This window comes from Dasypus novemcinctus, chromosome 3 (assembly GCF_030445035.2).
Source record: "Dasypus novemcinctus isolate mDasNov1 chromosome 3, mDasNov1.1.hap2, whole genome shotgun sequence".
Taxonomy (NCBI): Eukaryota; Metazoa; Chordata; class Mammalia; order Cingulata; family Dasypodidae; genus Dasypus; species Dasypus novemcinctus.
Window position 1 is genome coordinate 148,531,941 of NC_080675.1, and position 18,560 is coordinate 148,550,500.

The 18,560-nt window shown below is 35.2% G+C and overlaps 1 protein-coding gene across 1 annotated transcript in view; it reads left to right on the forward strand.

Moving 5' to 3' along the window:
- Positions 1-18,560, forward strand: part of REC114 (REC114 meiotic recombination protein) — a 209,297-nt gene that overhangs the window by 33,777 nt on the left and 156,960 nt on the right. Inside the window, exon 2 of the mRNA XM_004476641.3 lies at positions 8,528-8,617. Coding sequence (XP_004476698.1) covers positions 8,528-8,617 — 90 coding nt within the window. The remainder of the gene's footprint in view (positions 1-8,527; positions 8,618-18,560) is intronic.

Genomic DNA, 18,560 nt, shown 5'->3' on the forward strand with positions numbered 1-18,560 from the left:
GAAATAGGATTTTTATTTTCTTTCTGTCACCAGTGACCTAAGCAGGCGCTGGACTTCACATCAGTCTGCCATGGGAGTGAGGGATGTGTGTCAATAATCGCCACATGGAGAGACTAATTTACTGTTCTTTACCATAATTTATTATCCTCTTCCTCCCACTCTTCCCTGGATGTTGTACAATGTTCTTTTGACCTCTGGAGTTTCAAAATAGTTGTTACATGTAGTTCTTGCCTGTTCAATAGTTGTATTGGTGGAAGAACTGAGTCCTGGAGCTGCTGCTTCTGCCATCTTCCCACAGTATTCCCCTTCATGATATTTTGATTTAATTAGCTCAATAGGTTGAAACTGTAGACCAAATATTATAAGAAAAAAATATAGTCTTACATTTAAGTTCAGGTAAAGTAAAGAAAAGTATGATTTATCAACATATGTGATGAAGTTTTAGGAGATTTTATTGATAGATAATCAAAGTTTTCAGTAGGTCTGCTCCTCAAAAGAGAATGTGATTGTAGTCCACACTACTACAAGTAGTGGGAAGATAATTAGACTACACCAAGAGTATTAGGGTGAGATTGGGACACCATGTTTTAAAAGTGACACTGACTAACAAGAGGTTAGAAATCATCAGATTTTATGGAGTTGTACAAAATTTTATTATATATGGTGAAGAACCTGGGTCTGTGAAAACTCACAACAACCCTTTAAATCCCCATTTTTCAGAAAAGAAATTGAGGCTCAGAGAGCATAAATTATTCATTAAAATATAACTAAGAGTGACATAATCAACATGGTGATGTTAGACATCTCTTGAAAAAACCTCCCCAGAGATTCAGTGAATACAAGGACAAATCCCACTTGCTTAGAACTCTTGAGGATGGTAGAGACTAGAGAAGGACTCCATAAACACTGAATCAAAAAAAAAAAAAAAAAGGAATATCAGGTAGGAAACTTCTGTGCAGGACATACTCGTCCACTTCCTCTCCCTCACTTGGTCTTGCACAGCTTGAGAGTTTCTCGGAGGCAACAGCCCAGATCCACCCCCCCACCCACTTCCCACCTCCCACCAAGGAAAGCAGCATAGAATCCTATCTGTATCTAGGTAGAGGACCCCAAGTCTGTAGGGACCCAGGGCAGAACACAAGCGCTGAGGAGTGCTGCATACAAAAGGGCCCCTGGGAAGGAGGAAGAGAAGGTGAAGGAGAAGGGAAGAAGAAGAGAGAGACTGCTGTAATAATGTGGTTAGAATGTGCTGCATGCACTAAATCTAGTTTCAGTTGACAGGACTACCTAAATACAAAGTGGACTTTTCTGGGATGACCTACCTTTCTGGATTGACCTCATCTACTTCCCTGGGGTGATATACACTAATGGGGAAGAAACTGTAGGCAGAAGAACCTCACAGAAAAAAAAAAAAAAGGAAACTGAACTGCTGTAATCCCAGAGGTTTCCAGGAGTGAAAAGAGTAAGGAAAATGGAGCACTGAATGAGGGAGAGAATGTAAACAAATCATAGGTGCTAGGAAGAAAATTCTACACAAAAACAAACAGAACAGAAAATTCCTGGAAAAAGAACAGAGGAAAAGAAGTTTTCTTCTGGAGGTGAACAATTACACAAAAAGTGCAATCTTAAAAATTATACCGCATATCCAGGGTAACAGTCAGATGAAGAAGAGCTGAGAAAATCTTGTCAGTTAAAAACCAGGGCTATTCTAAAGGTCTACAATAAGTTAGACCAGCATCAAAGAAGAGTCTTAATACAAAGCTAATCAACCATAAAATCCTAAACTGACCTTCAGAGTTAATTCATCAAGATAATCAGATACCTAGACATCAGCAAAAAATTACAAGCCATACTGAGAAACAGGAAGGTATGACTCAGTCAAGAAAACAAATTAAAACTTCAGAGGAGATACAGAATTTGAAACTAATGAAAGAAGTTCAAATAAATCTCCTAAAAGTTCAAGGAAATGAAGGGAAATATGCAAAGAGAGTTAAAGGATAAAAGACGACAATGTGTGAGCGTAAAAAAATTTGAAAGTATAAAAAGAAATTATGGAGATGAAAGGCACAATAATGAATTAAAAATACCCTAGAAGCATAAAACAGCAGATTTGAATGGGCAGAAGAAAGAATTAGCAAACTAGAAGACAGGACAATCAAAATCATACAGTCAGAAGAACAGATAGAGAAAAGAATAGAAAAAAATTGACCAGAGTCTCATGGATTTGAATGACAGCATGAACATAGGAGAAGGGAAAAAGGGCAGAAAGAATATTTGAGGAAATAATGGTCCCAAATTTCCCAGCTCTTGCAAAAGACATAAATATACCTGTCCAAGCATCACAAGGTACTGTGAACAGAATAAACCCCTATTGACCTACTCTGAGACACATACTAATCAGAATGTCAGTGGCCTGAGATAAAGACAAAATTCAGAAAGCAATAAGAAAAAAGGGATTTATCACATACAAGACATCCTCCATAAGACTAAGTGCCAATTATTCATCAGAAATGCAGTGGTATGATATATTTAAGGTACTTAAAGGGAAAGACTGCCTGCTCAAAATTCTTAAACTGGTAAAACCTGTTCTTCAGAATCAAGGAGGAGTTAAAATATTCACAAGATAAACAGAAGGAGAGTTCTGTCAAAAAGATACCTACCCTATAAGATAATTCTAAAGGGAGTTCTGCAGATTGAAATTAAAAGACAGGAGAGAGTGACTTGGAGTAATGTGAAGAAATGAAGATTATCAGTGAGAGTAAACAGGTAAAAGCAAAACCCAATGGTATTGTATCCTCATAGTACAAATCTACTCTTTAATTCCTTTATGAGTCAGAATACAGTTGAACAGGAAAAAATCATATTTCTTGATAATGGATATGCAAAATATAAGTGGTAAAATATGACAAAAACAACATAAAGAGGGGAAACAGGGATATAGGAGCAGAGAACATGTATGTTATGGATGCTAAATTGGTATCTTTTCAAATTAGTAAGTTATAGGTATAGATTGTGTCATATAAACTCCAGGGTAACTACAGAGCAAGTATTTTAAAAATATACAAAAACAGATGAGGAAAGGACCAATCAGATGCATCACAAAAGATCAACTATACAGAAAAAGAGATTGCAATAAGGGAAAAGAGGTAAAAAATATGACATATAAAATACTGTCATTGCAGTAATAACACTGACTGTTAATGAGTTAAATTCCCTAATCAAGACACAGATTGGCAAAATGGATAAAAAATGATATCCAACTATATGTTGTTAGAAGAGGCTCACCTTAGACCTAAAGACACTAAAAGGTTCAATGTGAAAGGTTGGAAAAAGATATTTCATGCGAATAGCTACCCAAAAAGAGCTGGGATTGCTATACTAATATTGGACAAAATACACTCTAAAAGCTCTTATAAGAGACATAGGAGGACACTATTGATTAATAAAAGGAACAGTCCACCAGGAATAAATAACAATCATAAATATTTTTATTATCTTAAAGATACATAGATCACACAAAATGTTACATTAAAAAAGATAAGAGGTTCCCATATACCCACACTCCCCACTCCCCCACTCCTCCTATATCAACAACAATCATAAATATTTATGTACCTAACTACCATGCCCCAAAATACATAAGACAAAAACTGGCAAAACTGAAGGGAGAAAGACACAATAAGAGTTGAAGACATCAGTATTCCACTTTCATCAATAGACCGTTCAAGCCTAAAATCAATAAGTAAATGGAGAACTTGAATAATATGATAAATGAAGCAGGTCTAACAGACATACAGAAAACATTGCACCCCAAAACAGCAGGGTATACATTCTTCTATAGTGCATATGGATTATTCTCCAGGTTAGACCACATGTTGGCTCAACACACAAGTAACAATAATTTTAAAAGATTCAAATTATATAAAGCATCGCCTCTGACCATAATGGAATGAAACTGGAAATCAGTAGCAGGTGGAGAACTGGAAAATCCACATATATATGAAGCTTAATAAAACAATATTAAACAATCAGTGGATTAAAGAATAAAGTGCAAAGTAATTCCATAAATATCTTGAGACAAAAATGAGAGCATAACACAGTAAAAGTTATGGGATACAGTGAAGGCAGTGATGAGAGTATCTAAATGTTTACATTATAAAAAGTAGAAAGTGCTAAAATCAAAGTTCTAACTGCACATTTAGAGGAACTAGAAAGAGAAGAGCAAATTAATTCAAAAGGAAGCAGAAGGAAAGAAATATCAAAGATTAGAGCAAAAATAAATGAAATTGAGAATAAAAAACAATAGAGAAAATTAAAACCAAAAGTTGGTTCTTTGGAAAGATCAATAAATTGGCAAACCCTTAGTTTGACTGCCAAATAAAAAAAAGATAGAAGATGCCAAGAATAAAATCAGAAATGAGAGTTGGATGATTATTACTGACGCCACAAAAATAAAAAGGATCACAAGAGGAAAATTAGAACAACTGTATGCCAAAAAATTAGACTACCTAGATGAAATGGATAAGTTCCTAGAAATATTTAAACAACTTTCACTGACTCTAGAAGAAATAAAAGACCTCAAAGACCACGTACATGTAAAGAGATTAAGTCAGTCATCAAAAAGCTCCCAATAAAGTAAAGCCCAGGACCAGATGGCTTCACAAGTGAATTCTACCAATCATTCCAAGAATAGGTAATACCAATCCTGCTCAAACTCTTCCAAAAAATTGAAAAAGGAACATTACCTAACTCATACTACAAGGCCAACAGCACTCTAATCCCAAAGTTAGATAAAATACTACAAGAAAATAAAATTATAGACTAATTTCTCTTAAGGATATAGATGCAAAAATCCTCAACAAATACTTGCAAATTGAATCCAACAGCACACATAAAAGAATATATATCATGATCAAGTGGGATTTATCCCAGGTGGGCAAGGTTGGTTTAACATAAGAAAATCAATTATTGTAATATACTACGCAACAAAATGAAAGGAAAACACTTCATGATCATCTCCTTTAATGCAGAAAAGGCATTTGACAAAAGTCAGCATCCTTTCTTGATAAAGACATTTAGAAAAACAGGAATAGAAGGAAACCTTCTTTAGTGTGATAAAGGGCATATATGAAAAACCCACAGCTAACATCATACTCAGTGGTGAATAACTGGAAGCTTTCTCTCAAAGACCTGGAATAGCACAAGGAAGCCCACTGTCATCACTGTTATTTAGCATTATAATGCAAGTTCTAGCCAAAGCAGCCAGGGAAGAAAATGTAATAGAAGGATTCAAATTCAAAGGTGTTTTAGTTTGCTAAAGGGCTACTGATGCAAAATATGAGACGTCTTTTGGCTTTTATAGTGGGGATTTATTTGTGGTAAAAGCTTACAGTTCCAAGGCCATGAAGTATTCAAATTGAGGCATCAGCAGAGAGTCTTTCTCACCAAAATTAGCCACTATTGATCTTGGTGTTGTTGCCATGTGGTGAAGAAAAATGGCTGCCGATTTTGCTGAGGTCTCTGCCTTCCCCTTTAGTATCTACTATTTCTTAGAGCTCAGCTGTAAACAATTAGGCATAGGGCTTCTTTCTTTATGGGCCTTAGCTCTTTGAGCCTCTCAGGGGCTTCTGTTTTCCTGAAGTCCTCTCTCTCTCTCGTATGGCAGAATCAAACAGGCAGCTCCCTTTCCCTGTGACTGTCTCTCTGTGTGTCCATTTATATCAGACTCAGTAAAGGGTCAGAGACTTAATCTGAGTCACACCTCACTGGCTTAGTCCAATCAAAAGCCCTTTAGATCTTATCAAGTAATCAAAGGCCCCTCAACTGAATTCAATGCAATCAAAGGTATCAGACTCAGAGGAATAGATTAGTTTACAAGTATAATCTTTTCCTTCTTGGGATTTGTAAACTTTCCCCATTTGCAAATGACAGGATCCTATATATAGAAAGTTCCAAAATATCTGTGATAAAGCTACTAGCTAATAAACAAATTCATCAAAGTGGTGGATAGAAGATGAACACAAAAATCAGTAGTGTTTTTCTGTACTGGCAATGACCAATCTGATGAGGAAATCAAGAAAAAAAATTCCATATACAATAGCAACTGAAAGAATTAAATATCAAGGAATAAATTTAACCAAAGCTATAAAGGACTTGTACATAGAAAACTACAAAACATTGCTGAAAGAAATCAAAGAAGACCTAAATAAATGGAAGAGCATTCCATGTTCATGGATTGGAATACTAAATATAATTATGTTGTCAATTCTACTCAAAATAATTTACAGATTCAATGCAATTCTAATAAAAATTTCAATACTCTTCTATGCAGAAATGGAAAAGCCAATTATCACATCTATTTGGAAGTTTAAGGAGCCCTGAATAGCCAACAACATCTTGAAAAAGAAAAGTGAAGTTAGAGGTCTCACAGTTCCAAATTCTAAAACCTACTACAGAGCCACAGTAATCAAAACAGCATGGTACTGCACAAAAACAGACAATATTGACAAATGAAATGAATTGAGAGTTCAGAAATTGACCACATCTATGGCCAGTTGATTTTGGACAAGGCTGCCAAGTCCAGTTGATTGAAAGAAAATACTCTCTTCAATGGTGGTTGGAGAATTGGATATCAATATGCAAAAGAATTAAAGGGGACCACTATCCTACACCATGTACAAATATTAACTCAAAAGGGATCAAAGACCTAGATAGAAGAGCCAAGATTATAAAACTCATAGATGAAAATGTAGGAAAGCATCATTAGAATCTTGTGTTAGGCAATGGTTTCTTAGACTTTACCCCAAAAGCACAAGCAACATAAGAAAAAATAGAAAAATGGATCTTCACAAAAATTAAAAAAAAAAAAACAAGTTTCATGCAAAGGACTTAATCATGAAATTCAATGCTAGAAAATAGTTGGAAATCACATATTAAATAAAGGTTTAATATCAAAAATATATAAGAAAATCCCACAATTCAAAAATAAAAAGCCAAAAAACTCATTTTAAAAATAGGCAAAGACTTGAATATACATTTCTTTAAAGGATATTTACAAATGGCTGAGAAGCACATGGAAATATGCTTAACTTCATTAATTCAAATCAAAACCACAATGAGATACCATTTCATACCCACTGAAATGGCCACATTTAAAAAAACAGAAAACTACATGTGTTGGAGAGGATGTGGAGAAATAGGAACACTCATTCATTGTTGGGGGGAATGTGAAATGGTGCAGCCACTGTGGAAGACAATTTGGCGGTTCCTCAGTAAGCTAAGTATAGAGTTAGCATATGACCCAGCAATCCCACGGCTAGATATATGCCCACCAAAATTGAAAGCATGGACTAGAACACATATATGCAGTGCACACCATGTTCATAGCAGCAGCATTCACAATTGCCAAAAGGTAGAAGCAATACAAGTGTCCATCAACCGATGAATGGATAAACAAAATATGTGTATGCATACAATGAAATATTTTTCAACATTAAAAAGAAGTAAAGTTCTCATTCATGTAACAACCTAGATGAGTCTTGAAGACATATTGTGTGAAATAAGCCAAATACAAATGGACAAATACTGTATGATCTCGCTGGTATGAATTAATTATAATAAGCAAACTCATAGTTAGAATTTAGAATATAGTTTACCAAGGGGTAGTTTGGGGTTAGAGTTATAGAGTTGATGCTTAATTTGTTCAGAATTTCTACTTAGGTTCAGTGTAAAAGTTTGGAGGCTGATGGTGCTGATGGTAGCACATTATTGTGAGTATAATTAACAGCACTGAATTATATAAGTGAATTTGGTTAAAAGGAAATTTTGGGTTGTACATGTTACTAGAATAAAAGATAAAGCATATGACCGTGCAGTGAGCCCTATTGTAGACAATGGACTATAGTTTATAGTATAATTAATTATATTTAATGAATTATAACAAATATACGACACTAATATAAGGTGTTAATAATGTGGTATATGGAAAAAATTGCACCTTATGTAAACTATAGATGATAGTTAATAGTTCTATTTTAATTATTTTCCATTAATTGCAGTAAAGGTAACTAAAAATTATACTAAAAATTAGTACAATTACAAAAAGTGCTATCATCATTTGTAACAAATGTGTCACACCAATGCAGGGTGTTGGTGGTGGGTTGGTATATGGGAATACTCTGTTTTATGCATAATTGGTCTATAAACCCACAACTTCTCTAATAAAAATGTTCTTAAAATGTAAATAGAGTGGTTGGATCAGAACCTACATTCTCTGATTCTTAATCCAGTATTCTTTTTGTTTCATAAATTTAGCTTAAATTATATTTTAAAAAAGTCTGCCTGTAATATCTTTGTAGGAGAAAGTTAAAGCTATCAGGGAATAATTACATATTAAATGGAATGAAAGGAAACATTCAAGTTAAGATGGTCAGTGTGAGAAAGTATTTTGGTTATTGGTGTTATAAGTTTATCAGTATTGCAGAAATGTATTGTCTTGTATATATTTCTCTCTCTCTCTTTTTTCAAGGTTTTTGATTCCAGTGAAGAATCAGGCTATCTTGTTCTCACCATAGTCATATCAGGTCATTTCTTCATTTCCCAAGGACAGACACTACTGGTAGGTTTTATGCCTTTATTTTAATATGTAAATATATTTATCTCTGTAGCTTTACATTAATTTTTTTATCCTCAAGCTTCTTCAGCCTTATTGAAATTCATCAAGTTCAGCAAAGTAAGCATTTATCAAATGTGCTTTAACAGTGGAAACACAAAAACATACTGATTATGCTTCCCCTAAAGGAGTTTATGGTTTTTTTGAGAGTGTGGATCAAGGGATTGGGATTAACTAATGTTATAAAGGATTCTTAATTGGGGAGATTGGCTTGAAGATAGCCTAGATTTATAGAGAAGTGTATGAATGGTTTTCCACACTGTGGAGCAAAAACAGCATATGCAAAGGGATATATTTGAGGAAAACTTGAAGTGTGCTATTATTAATTGATATAACCCTCCATAAAACTCTTATTTTATAAAAATGCATTTATTCTTTATTCTGAATATATATATATATAAAAAATAGGAAATTTTTGAATAAAAAATTTTATAAAGGAGAAAATAAGGATCACCTTGTTCGGAATTTTATGTTTGAATTGATACATAGAAACAAAATGAATTAAGAAACAAGACAAATTATATAAGAAAGGAAATGTAATGGAAGGTTATTACATCATTTAGCTATGAATTACATCATCTAGTTATGGCTAATATCTACATAGACATAATTTAGTAATTTAGCAGATATTTATTGAGCAATTACTATATGCTAGGCAGTGTTCAAGGCCTTAGGGATATTGAAGTAACCAACAAAGATAAAAATCTGTCTTCGTGGAATGTCATTAGTGGAGAAACAGCAATAAACAATATATATTGAAAAGTCATTAATTTTTTTGTGAATCCCTTGACGTGTTCTATCATAATATGATGGCAGGGTCCCACATGTGTACATTGTAAAGATTCATGTTTCCACTTAAATGGGATCACCTTATCATTGAATCTGAGGTGACCTGAAAAATCATTTTTGTGTTCCTTATGATTCTTAAAACTGTAGCACAATTTATACCATTTTGTTTTATCTACCTCTGTCATGGCCTGCATCAGTTGCAAGAGATGAGGTTTCTTCTTCAGCTCCTATTGCTGAGTACTGAGGGATACCCTTTCTTTGCTGAATGGTGATATTGATGCTGTTTAGCTTCCTCATGTACTTTTGTGTCTCTGCACTATCTGTTTATACCAGTGGTTAATGTATGTTACAAGCTGGTAGATAGGTTTTGAATCATACGTGGAATGAATTTTGCACTGCAGTTGCAATATCAAGTTTATGAAATTCCAAGACACATATACCACTACTGAGAAATATAAGGGTAAATACAATTTGGAGAATGTTGCATATATAAATATATATATATACACACACACACACACACATATATACATATATATATAGCTTAGATATTGTGTAGTATTTAAAAACCTATTCTGCCTGTATTAGTCAGCCAAAGGGGTGCTGATGCAAAATACCAGAAATGGGTTGGTTTTTATAAAGGGTATTTATTTGGGGTAGGAGCTTACAGATACCAGGCAAAAAGCATAAGTTACTTCCCTCATCAGTCTGTTTTCACGTATTGGAGCAAGATGGCTGCCGACGTCTGCCAGGGTTCAGGCTTCCTGGGTTCTTTTCTTCCAGGTCTTGCTTCTTTCTGGGCTCAGCGTTCCTCTCTTTCTGAGGCTTGCATCTGTTTCCTCTGTGAGCTTACTTCCCAGAGCTCCAGCTTAAGGCTACAGCATCAAACTCTAATATCAAATCCCCAACACCAAAACCCCTCAACTCTGTCCTTTGCCATGCCTTTTATCTGTGAGTCCCCACCCCACGCCCTAATGAGGTGGCTCTATCAAAGTCCTTATCATAACTTAATCATGCCCAGGTACAGACCAGTTTACAAACATAATCCAATATCTGTTTTTGGAATTCATAACCATATCAAACTGCTACACTGCCTTTTATTTTATTTTTAAAAATCACTTTTATTGAGGTATAATTTACATAAAATAAAATTCACTAAATTAAGTGTTCAATTTGATGTGTTTTGACAAATGTATGTAGTTGTGTAACCACCACCACAATCATGATATAGAACATTTCCATTAACCTCAAATGTTCCCTTGCACCCCTTTGCAGTCAGTCTCTTCTACCCACCCTCAACACCTAGCAACCATGCACACCTTTCTGTTACTACAGTTTTTGCCTTTTCTAGGATTTCTTGTAATTGAAGATAACAATATTTAGTCTTTTGTGTCCGCCTTCTCCCACTTAGCATAATACTTTTGAGATTCAGTCATACTGTTCTGTATATCAGTAGTCTATTCCTTTTCATTGCTGATTAGTATTACATTATATGGATAAACCCAATTTGTTTATCCATTCAACTTTTGAAGAACATTTTGGTTGTTTCCAGTTTGGGGCTATTATGAATAAAGCTACTATAAACATTTATGTATGAGCCTCCGTGTGGCCATGTTTTCATTTTTCTTAGATAAATATTCCAGAGTGAAATTCTTGGGTCAAATTGAAAAACTGTTTCCCAATATTGTATTCCCACCAACAGTGTATGAGTGTTCCAGTTCTACATCTCACTTGGTAATGTCTGTATTTTTAGTTTTAACTATTTAGTGGGTGTGTAGTGTTATCTCACGGTGGCTTTAATTTGCATTATCTTAATGACTAGAGATGTTGAAAATCTTTTCATGTATTTATTTGCCATTTTTACATCTTGTTGGTGAGCTGTCTATTCCTATTTTTTTATCTTTTTAATTGAGGAGTTTGTTTTCTTATTATCGATTTGTAAAAGTTCTTTATTCTAGTTACAGCTTTTTGATCAGAAATATTCTCCTGCAAGTGGCTTGCTTTTTCATTTCTTAACAATGTCATTTGAAGGGCTGAAGTTAAAAACTTTGATGAAATCCAATTTTTTTCCTTTATGGTTCATTTTTTTTGTGTTCTGTTTAAGAAATCTGTCTACTTTAAGATTGAAAAGATATTTTTTCTATATTTTCTTCTGGAAGTTTTATAGTATTAGCTCCTACATTTAAGTCTATGATTAATTATAAAGTATTTTTATTATTATTTAATATTAGTATTATTACTGTATTTGTGTAGTCTTTCTTCTTAAAGCAACCTAGAATGAAAAAACAAATACTGTATTACAGGATGTACTATTAGGGCTTAGGGAATTTACTTCTGAAACCATTGAATTAATTTAAATGTTTCTGAAATTTTGTTGTGGTAAAATACATATAAAGAAATTTGACATTTAACTTTTAAATGTACAATTCAGTGCCATTAATTATATTCACAGTGTTGTCCAGCATCACCCCATCCATATCCTATAAGCAATAACTCATTTTCCTACGGCCCCAACACCTACTGATGTCTAATCTACTTTCAGCCTCTAAATTTCCTTATTCTAGATATTTCATATGAATGGAACCAGCCAATATTTTAATTTTTTGTGTCTGGCTTCTTTCACTTAGCAGGTTTTTGAGGTTCATCCATATTGTAGCATGTAGCAGAATGTAACTCTTTTTTATGGCTGAATAATATTCCATTCTGTGTATATACCACATTTTGTTTATGTATTTGTCTGTTGATGGACACTTGGGTTTTTTCCACATTTGGCCATTGTGAATGTTATGAATTTTAGTAGTGTACAAATATCTGTTTGAATCCCTGTTTTCATTCTCTTTGAGTATGAATCCAGGAGTGGAATTGCTGAGTCATGTGGTGGTTCTATGTTTAACTTTTTCAGGAACCACCAAACTGGTTTTCACAGTGGCCACATCATTTTCCACTTCCATCAGTGTGGTGCACAAAGATTCTAATTTCTCCACATCCTTGTCAATACTTTTTTTTTTCTAATAGTCTTCCTAATGGGTGTTAAGTGGTATCTCATAGTTTTTATTTGCATTTCCCTAGTAACTGATTTTTTTAATGTTTCAATCTTAAGTTTATTTTTCTTAAAATTAAATGTGCTTTCATGCATTTTTAATATTGAGATATACTGATTAATTTTTTCTAACAGATGATATCAAACATTTGGAGGCATCTTGAATGCTATGGGATCTGTCACATTAATTGCACCTTTCCATCTATATCTCGTAATTTCATTCTGGAAATACTTGAGAAATATGTCTAAACCATATTAAGAGCACTGTTTTAAGACTTTTAAAATATATATTTTTATTACAGAAATTGTGAACTAAAAAACAATCCCTACTGACTAATTTTGAACATCTTTTTATGAGATTTTGGCCATTTAAATATCTTCTTTGGAAAAATATCTATTCAAGTCCTTTTTCCATTTTAAAATTGGGTTGATTATATTTTGTTATTGAGTTGTAAGTTTTCTATATATTCTGGATATTAAACCCTTACCAGATATTAAACCATTTTATGATTTGTAAGTATTTTCTTACATTCTGTAGGTTTTCTTTTCATTTTCTTACACAAAAGTTTTTAATTTCAATAAAATCTCATGTATCTATTTTTTCTTGTTTGTGCTTTTGGAGTCATATATAAGAATCCATTGTCAAATCCAAGGTCACAAGTATTTACCCCTATGTTTTCTTCTAAGAATTTTTGGTTTTAACTCTTATGTTAGATCATTAATCCTTTTTGTATTAATTTTCTTATATGATCTGAAGAGTCAAACTTCATTCTTTTGCATGTAGAAATCCAGTTTTTCTAAAAACATTATTTCTTTCACTCATTGAATGGACTTAATACCCTCATGGAAAATCAGTTGGCCATAGATGTATGGGTTTATGTCTGAACTCTCAAATCTATTCCATTGGTCTGTTTGATTACTGTAACTTTATAGTAAGTTTTGAAATCAGGAAGTGTGAGTCCTCCCATTTGTTTTTCCTATTTGGGGCACCTTTCAGTTCTGTATGAATTTGAGGGCGAGTTTTTCCATTTCTTCAAAAAATGCTATAGGAATTTTGATAAGTATTGCCTTCAATCTGTAGATTTCTTTGGGTGTATTGAAATCTTAACAATAATTCTTCCAATCCATGAATATGGAATGTCTTTCCACTTATTTGGGTCTTCATTAATTTCTTTCTGTAATATTTTGTAGTTTTCCATGTATAAATCTTCTACATCCTTGGTTAATTTTATTCCTAGGGATTTTATTCATTTAGATTGGAGTTATTTTCTTAATTTCCTTTTTGAATTCTTCATTGCTGGTGTATAGATTTTTTCCATGTTGATTTTGTACCCTGCAACTTGCTAAATTCATTTATTAGCTCTGTGAACTTTCTTGTAGATCCTGTGGCATAATTTATATATAGGATCACGTCATCTTGAATGGAGATAGTTTTACTTCTTCCTTTCCAATTTGGGTGCTTTTTCTTTATTTTTTTCTTGAATAATTACTTTGGCTAGAACTTCAAACACAGTGTTAAATAACAGTGGTGAAAGTCGGCACTTTGTTTTGTTCCAGATAGTGGCTTAGGGGAAATTTTTCAGTCTTTCACCACTGAGTATGATGGTTAGCTGTGGGTTTTTCATAAATTCCCATTATCATGTTCATGAATTTCCATTCTATTCTTAGTTTTCTGAGAGTTTTTGAGGGTACTGGATTTTGTCAAATGTTTTTTCTGCATCAAGATGGCTTTTTTTTTCCCTTAAGGTACCAGGAATGGGGATTGAACCCAGGACCTCATATGTGGAAAGCCAGTGCTTAATCACTGAGCCACATCAGCTCCCCAGAGTTGGGTTTTTTTGTTTGTTTGCTTGTTGTTTGTTTTATTGTTTCTTATAGGAGACACTGGGAACTGAACTGGAGACTTCCCATGTGGGAAGCAGGTGCTCAACCACCTGAGCCACATCTACTACCCAGCTTTTCTTTTTTGGTTCTGATAATATAATACATTTAAATAATACTCAGTTCTTGTTAAATTAAGCTTTATTGTAGTACCATTTGATTTCCACAACTATAGACATGTGTATGTTTGATAAAAATATACATTTTGAAAACATTTTATCCCTTAAATTAAGAACACTTTTCATTAAGTTCCTACTATATGTTCACAGTAGTATTCAGGTTCCACAAGAACCAATATGTAGGAACAAACACATTTGATTGATAGCATTTCAATTGCAATTTTATATTAGTAGTATACACCTCTCCCTATACCAGTATGAGTTTTCAGAATTTTTCTCATAAAAGGACAGTCATATAAAGTTTTAGGTACTTCCACTTTAGTACAAGAATCCACTTGCTGTCATATATTAAAATGTGCTGTATTCATACTCTCAAATTTTGTGGAAACTGTACAATCACCACACATCCCCATCCAAAAATAAAGTCATTTTTTTCCCCAAGGAAATTGATGGATAGGAACCAGTAACAGCTCTAAGTGTATGATATGTTTTTGTGGAAATCAAAACAGGTCAACAAGTCTTTGGACTTTCTGCTTGGACTGGGTACCTGTTTAAACCTAATATCTCTTTTTTTTTTTTTTTTAAGATTTATTTTATTTATTTAATTTCCCCCCCTCCCCTGGTTGTCTTTTCTTGGTGTCTATTTGCTGTGTCTTGTTTCTTTGTCCGCTTCTGTTGTCGTCAGCTGCACGGGAAGTGTGGGCGGCGCCATTCCTGGGCAGGCTGCTCTCTCTTTTCCCGCTGGGCGGCTTTCCTCACGGGCGCACCCCTTGCGCGTGGGGCTCCCCCACGCGGGGGACACCCCTGCGTGGCACGGCACTCCTTGCGCGCATCAGCACTGCGCATGGCCAGCTCCACACGGGTTGAGGAGGCCCGGGGTTTGAACCGCGGACCTCCCATATGGTAGACGGACGCCCTAACCACTGGGCCAAAGTCCGTTTCCCCTAATATCTCTTAAACTTAACAGATCTTTGATTACCATCTCTTTTGAGGTCCATAGGAACTTAATGCTTCAAATTAAAGCCTATGCTTGACGTCTAGTGATACCGTAGGTTTCGAGTAAGCTTGTTCAGCACCTGCATTCAAGCCAGGGGCACCACTGCCAGAAAGCACCATGCAGACCCACCCTAGGCCATTCTCTTGTCATTCCTGTCAAAGGATTGGTATAGCAAGAAGGCTGGTAAGAGTTTGCTCCTTCCTAAATCTACCTTGGGCTGGGGCTCAGCTGGCTTCCCCTTTTCTGTGATGGCATTTTGAACATATTCTCCCTAAAGCCTATAATCTTCGCTTGGCTGTCTTTGGCTTTCTTTAATAACTGTCTTTTCCCTCCAAACACACACATCTTTTTTTTCCCCCAGATGTCATCTGATTTCCTTAATGATCCCCCCCTGTAAAAAAAAAAATTAAGCTTGGACTCTATGTAGGATGAGCACTGTGAGCTCCTTTTAGGGTGGAGGCTGGAGGCCTGACTTCTCTGGGACACAGACCTCTGCCCCTTGCTCAACCCTCCCCCCAGTCACCTTTAAGTGTTAAATAGCTCCTCCCCCCTGCTTCTTTCCTTCCTACCCAGCCCTATTTGCCTTCTCCCCTCTTGATGCTGGAGCTCCTAATTAATAGCACACTTATCCTTCAGTGGGTTGACCATCTATTTCCTTTTTCTTAAGTATCTTTCTTAGAAAGTGGATTTCATCACTCCTTTTGAGATATTTCTCCAAAATTCAAAACATATTATATTTATAATTGTAAATCTATAAAGATACACCTTTTATCAGCACCCCCCTTCTACTGAGAACCTGCAGAAACCCACGTCTCAAATCAAGATTCTAAAGATAACCAAATGGGGGAAATTAATTCCCAAGATGTTTAGCCTCTTTTTCCACCTGCCTCTTTTTATCTCAGTTCTGATCCAGCAATATCTTCCCCTAAATAAAATTATGCTTGAAACCAGAAGCTAAATGATTTTAAGGCCATTTTATTTGTTTCTTTGGGAAACATGAGTCATCCTGAAATGATAGGGTTCATAGTTTTTCTTTTATTTTGTTTGCTGTTTTACTTTTCAGGCCCAGTTCAAACTTACTATTTATCAAATAAAATGTTATATTCCTATTTAAGTAACTCTAGAATTTTCAAAACAACAATATTAACCCAGTTTTAAAAATATTTGTCCAAATCAGATTCTCAACATCAGAATTTTCTGAGGAAATATTTTGCACAAACCTTTAAAACAAATTTATTCACACAGCTAAGTTATTTGAATTAGAGCTGTTCTTTTCTTTTTTTAAGCAATTTTTTTTGTGATGGATTCATATACCATACAATCCATACAAAGTGTCCATTCAGTGGGTTTTGGTATAATCACAAATTTGTACATTCATCATCATAATATTAGAGCATTTTCATTACTCCAAAAAGAACCTCCCCACCCCTTAGCAGTTACCTTTTAATCCCTTTATCCATCTCCTGCCATATATATCCATTAATCTAGTTCCAGTCTATAAATTTATTCATATTTACATTTTATATAAGTAGAGTCAAATAACATGCAGTACTTTGTGTCTGGTTTCTATCACTTATGATAATTCTCTTTTTTTACAATTGATGAAACAATGTTAATATAATATGTTCACTACAGACCACAGTTTGTTGTAGGTGCTCTTTAACTCAGATGCCATGCCATTATTAACATCTTGTAATTTTTTTTAAAGATTTATTTTTTATTTATTTCTCTCCCCTTCTTCCCCCAACGCCCCCCCCCCGCCCCCCCGTTGTTCTGCACTCTGTGTCCATTTGCTGCGGGTTCTTTTTAGTCTGCTTCTATTGTTGTTAGTGGCACAGGAATCTGCATTTCTTTTTGTTGCATCATCTTGTGCATCAGCTCTCCATGTGTGTGGCACCATTCTTGGATAGGCTGAACTTTTTTTTGCACTGGGCAGCTCTCCTTTATGGGGCGCACTCCTTGCACATGGGGCTCCACTATGCAGGGGACACCCCTGTGTGGCACGGCACTCCTTGCGCACATCAGCACTGCACATGGGCCAGGTCCACATGGGTCAAGGAGGCCTGGGGTTTGAACTGTGGACCTCCCATGTGGTAGATGGACGCCCTATCCACTGGGCCAAGTCCGCTTCCCATTGTAATATTAATATATACTTGTTTTGCTTCATTGAAGAACATTTTTAAATTTGTACTTTAAACATGTTCATTGTCTATAACAGGTTTCGCTATGCTATATAGTCTCATGTCTGATCCTTTAACTTTTCTATTAATGATATATAGCACTAAACTTTCCCTTCACAAGATTTCCCCATATTGGCACTGATAATTACCTTCACTGTAATGTGCTATCATCACCTTTATCCAATTCCAAGGATTTAAAATCAACCTTATTACCAATTCTGTACAAATTAAGCCACTGATTCCATTCTTTTCTTTTTAAAGATTTATTTATTTCTCTCCCCTTCCTCCCCACCCCACCCCACGCCACCCCACCCCACCCCAGTTGTTTGTTCTCTGTATCTATTTGTTGCGTTGTCTTCTTTGTCTGCTTCTGTTGCTGTCAGCGGCACCAGAATCTGTGTTTCTTTCTGTTGCGCCATCTTGTTGTGTCAGCTCTCCGTGTGTGCGGCGCCATTCCTGGGCAGGGTGCACTTTCTTTCACACTGGGTGGCTCTCCTTACGGGGCGCACTCCTTGTGCATGGGGCTCCCATACACGGGGGACACCCCTGCGTGGCATGGCACTCCTTGTGTGTATCAGCACTGCGCATGGGCCAGCTCCACATGGGTCAAGGAGGCCCAGGATTTGAACCACAGACCTCCCATATGGTAGACGGATGCCCTAACCACTGGACCAAGTCCGCCCCCCTGACTCCATTCTTTATCCTAATTCTATCTTCTGGTGACCAATCTTCTAGTTCTTATCTTGATGACTTTGTTCATTATAGTTAGTTTATATTAGTGAAATCATACAGTATTTGTCTTTGTTTTATCTGGTTTGTTTCACTCAACATAATATCATTAGGGTTCATCCACGTTGTCTTGTTCATCACAACTTCATTTCGT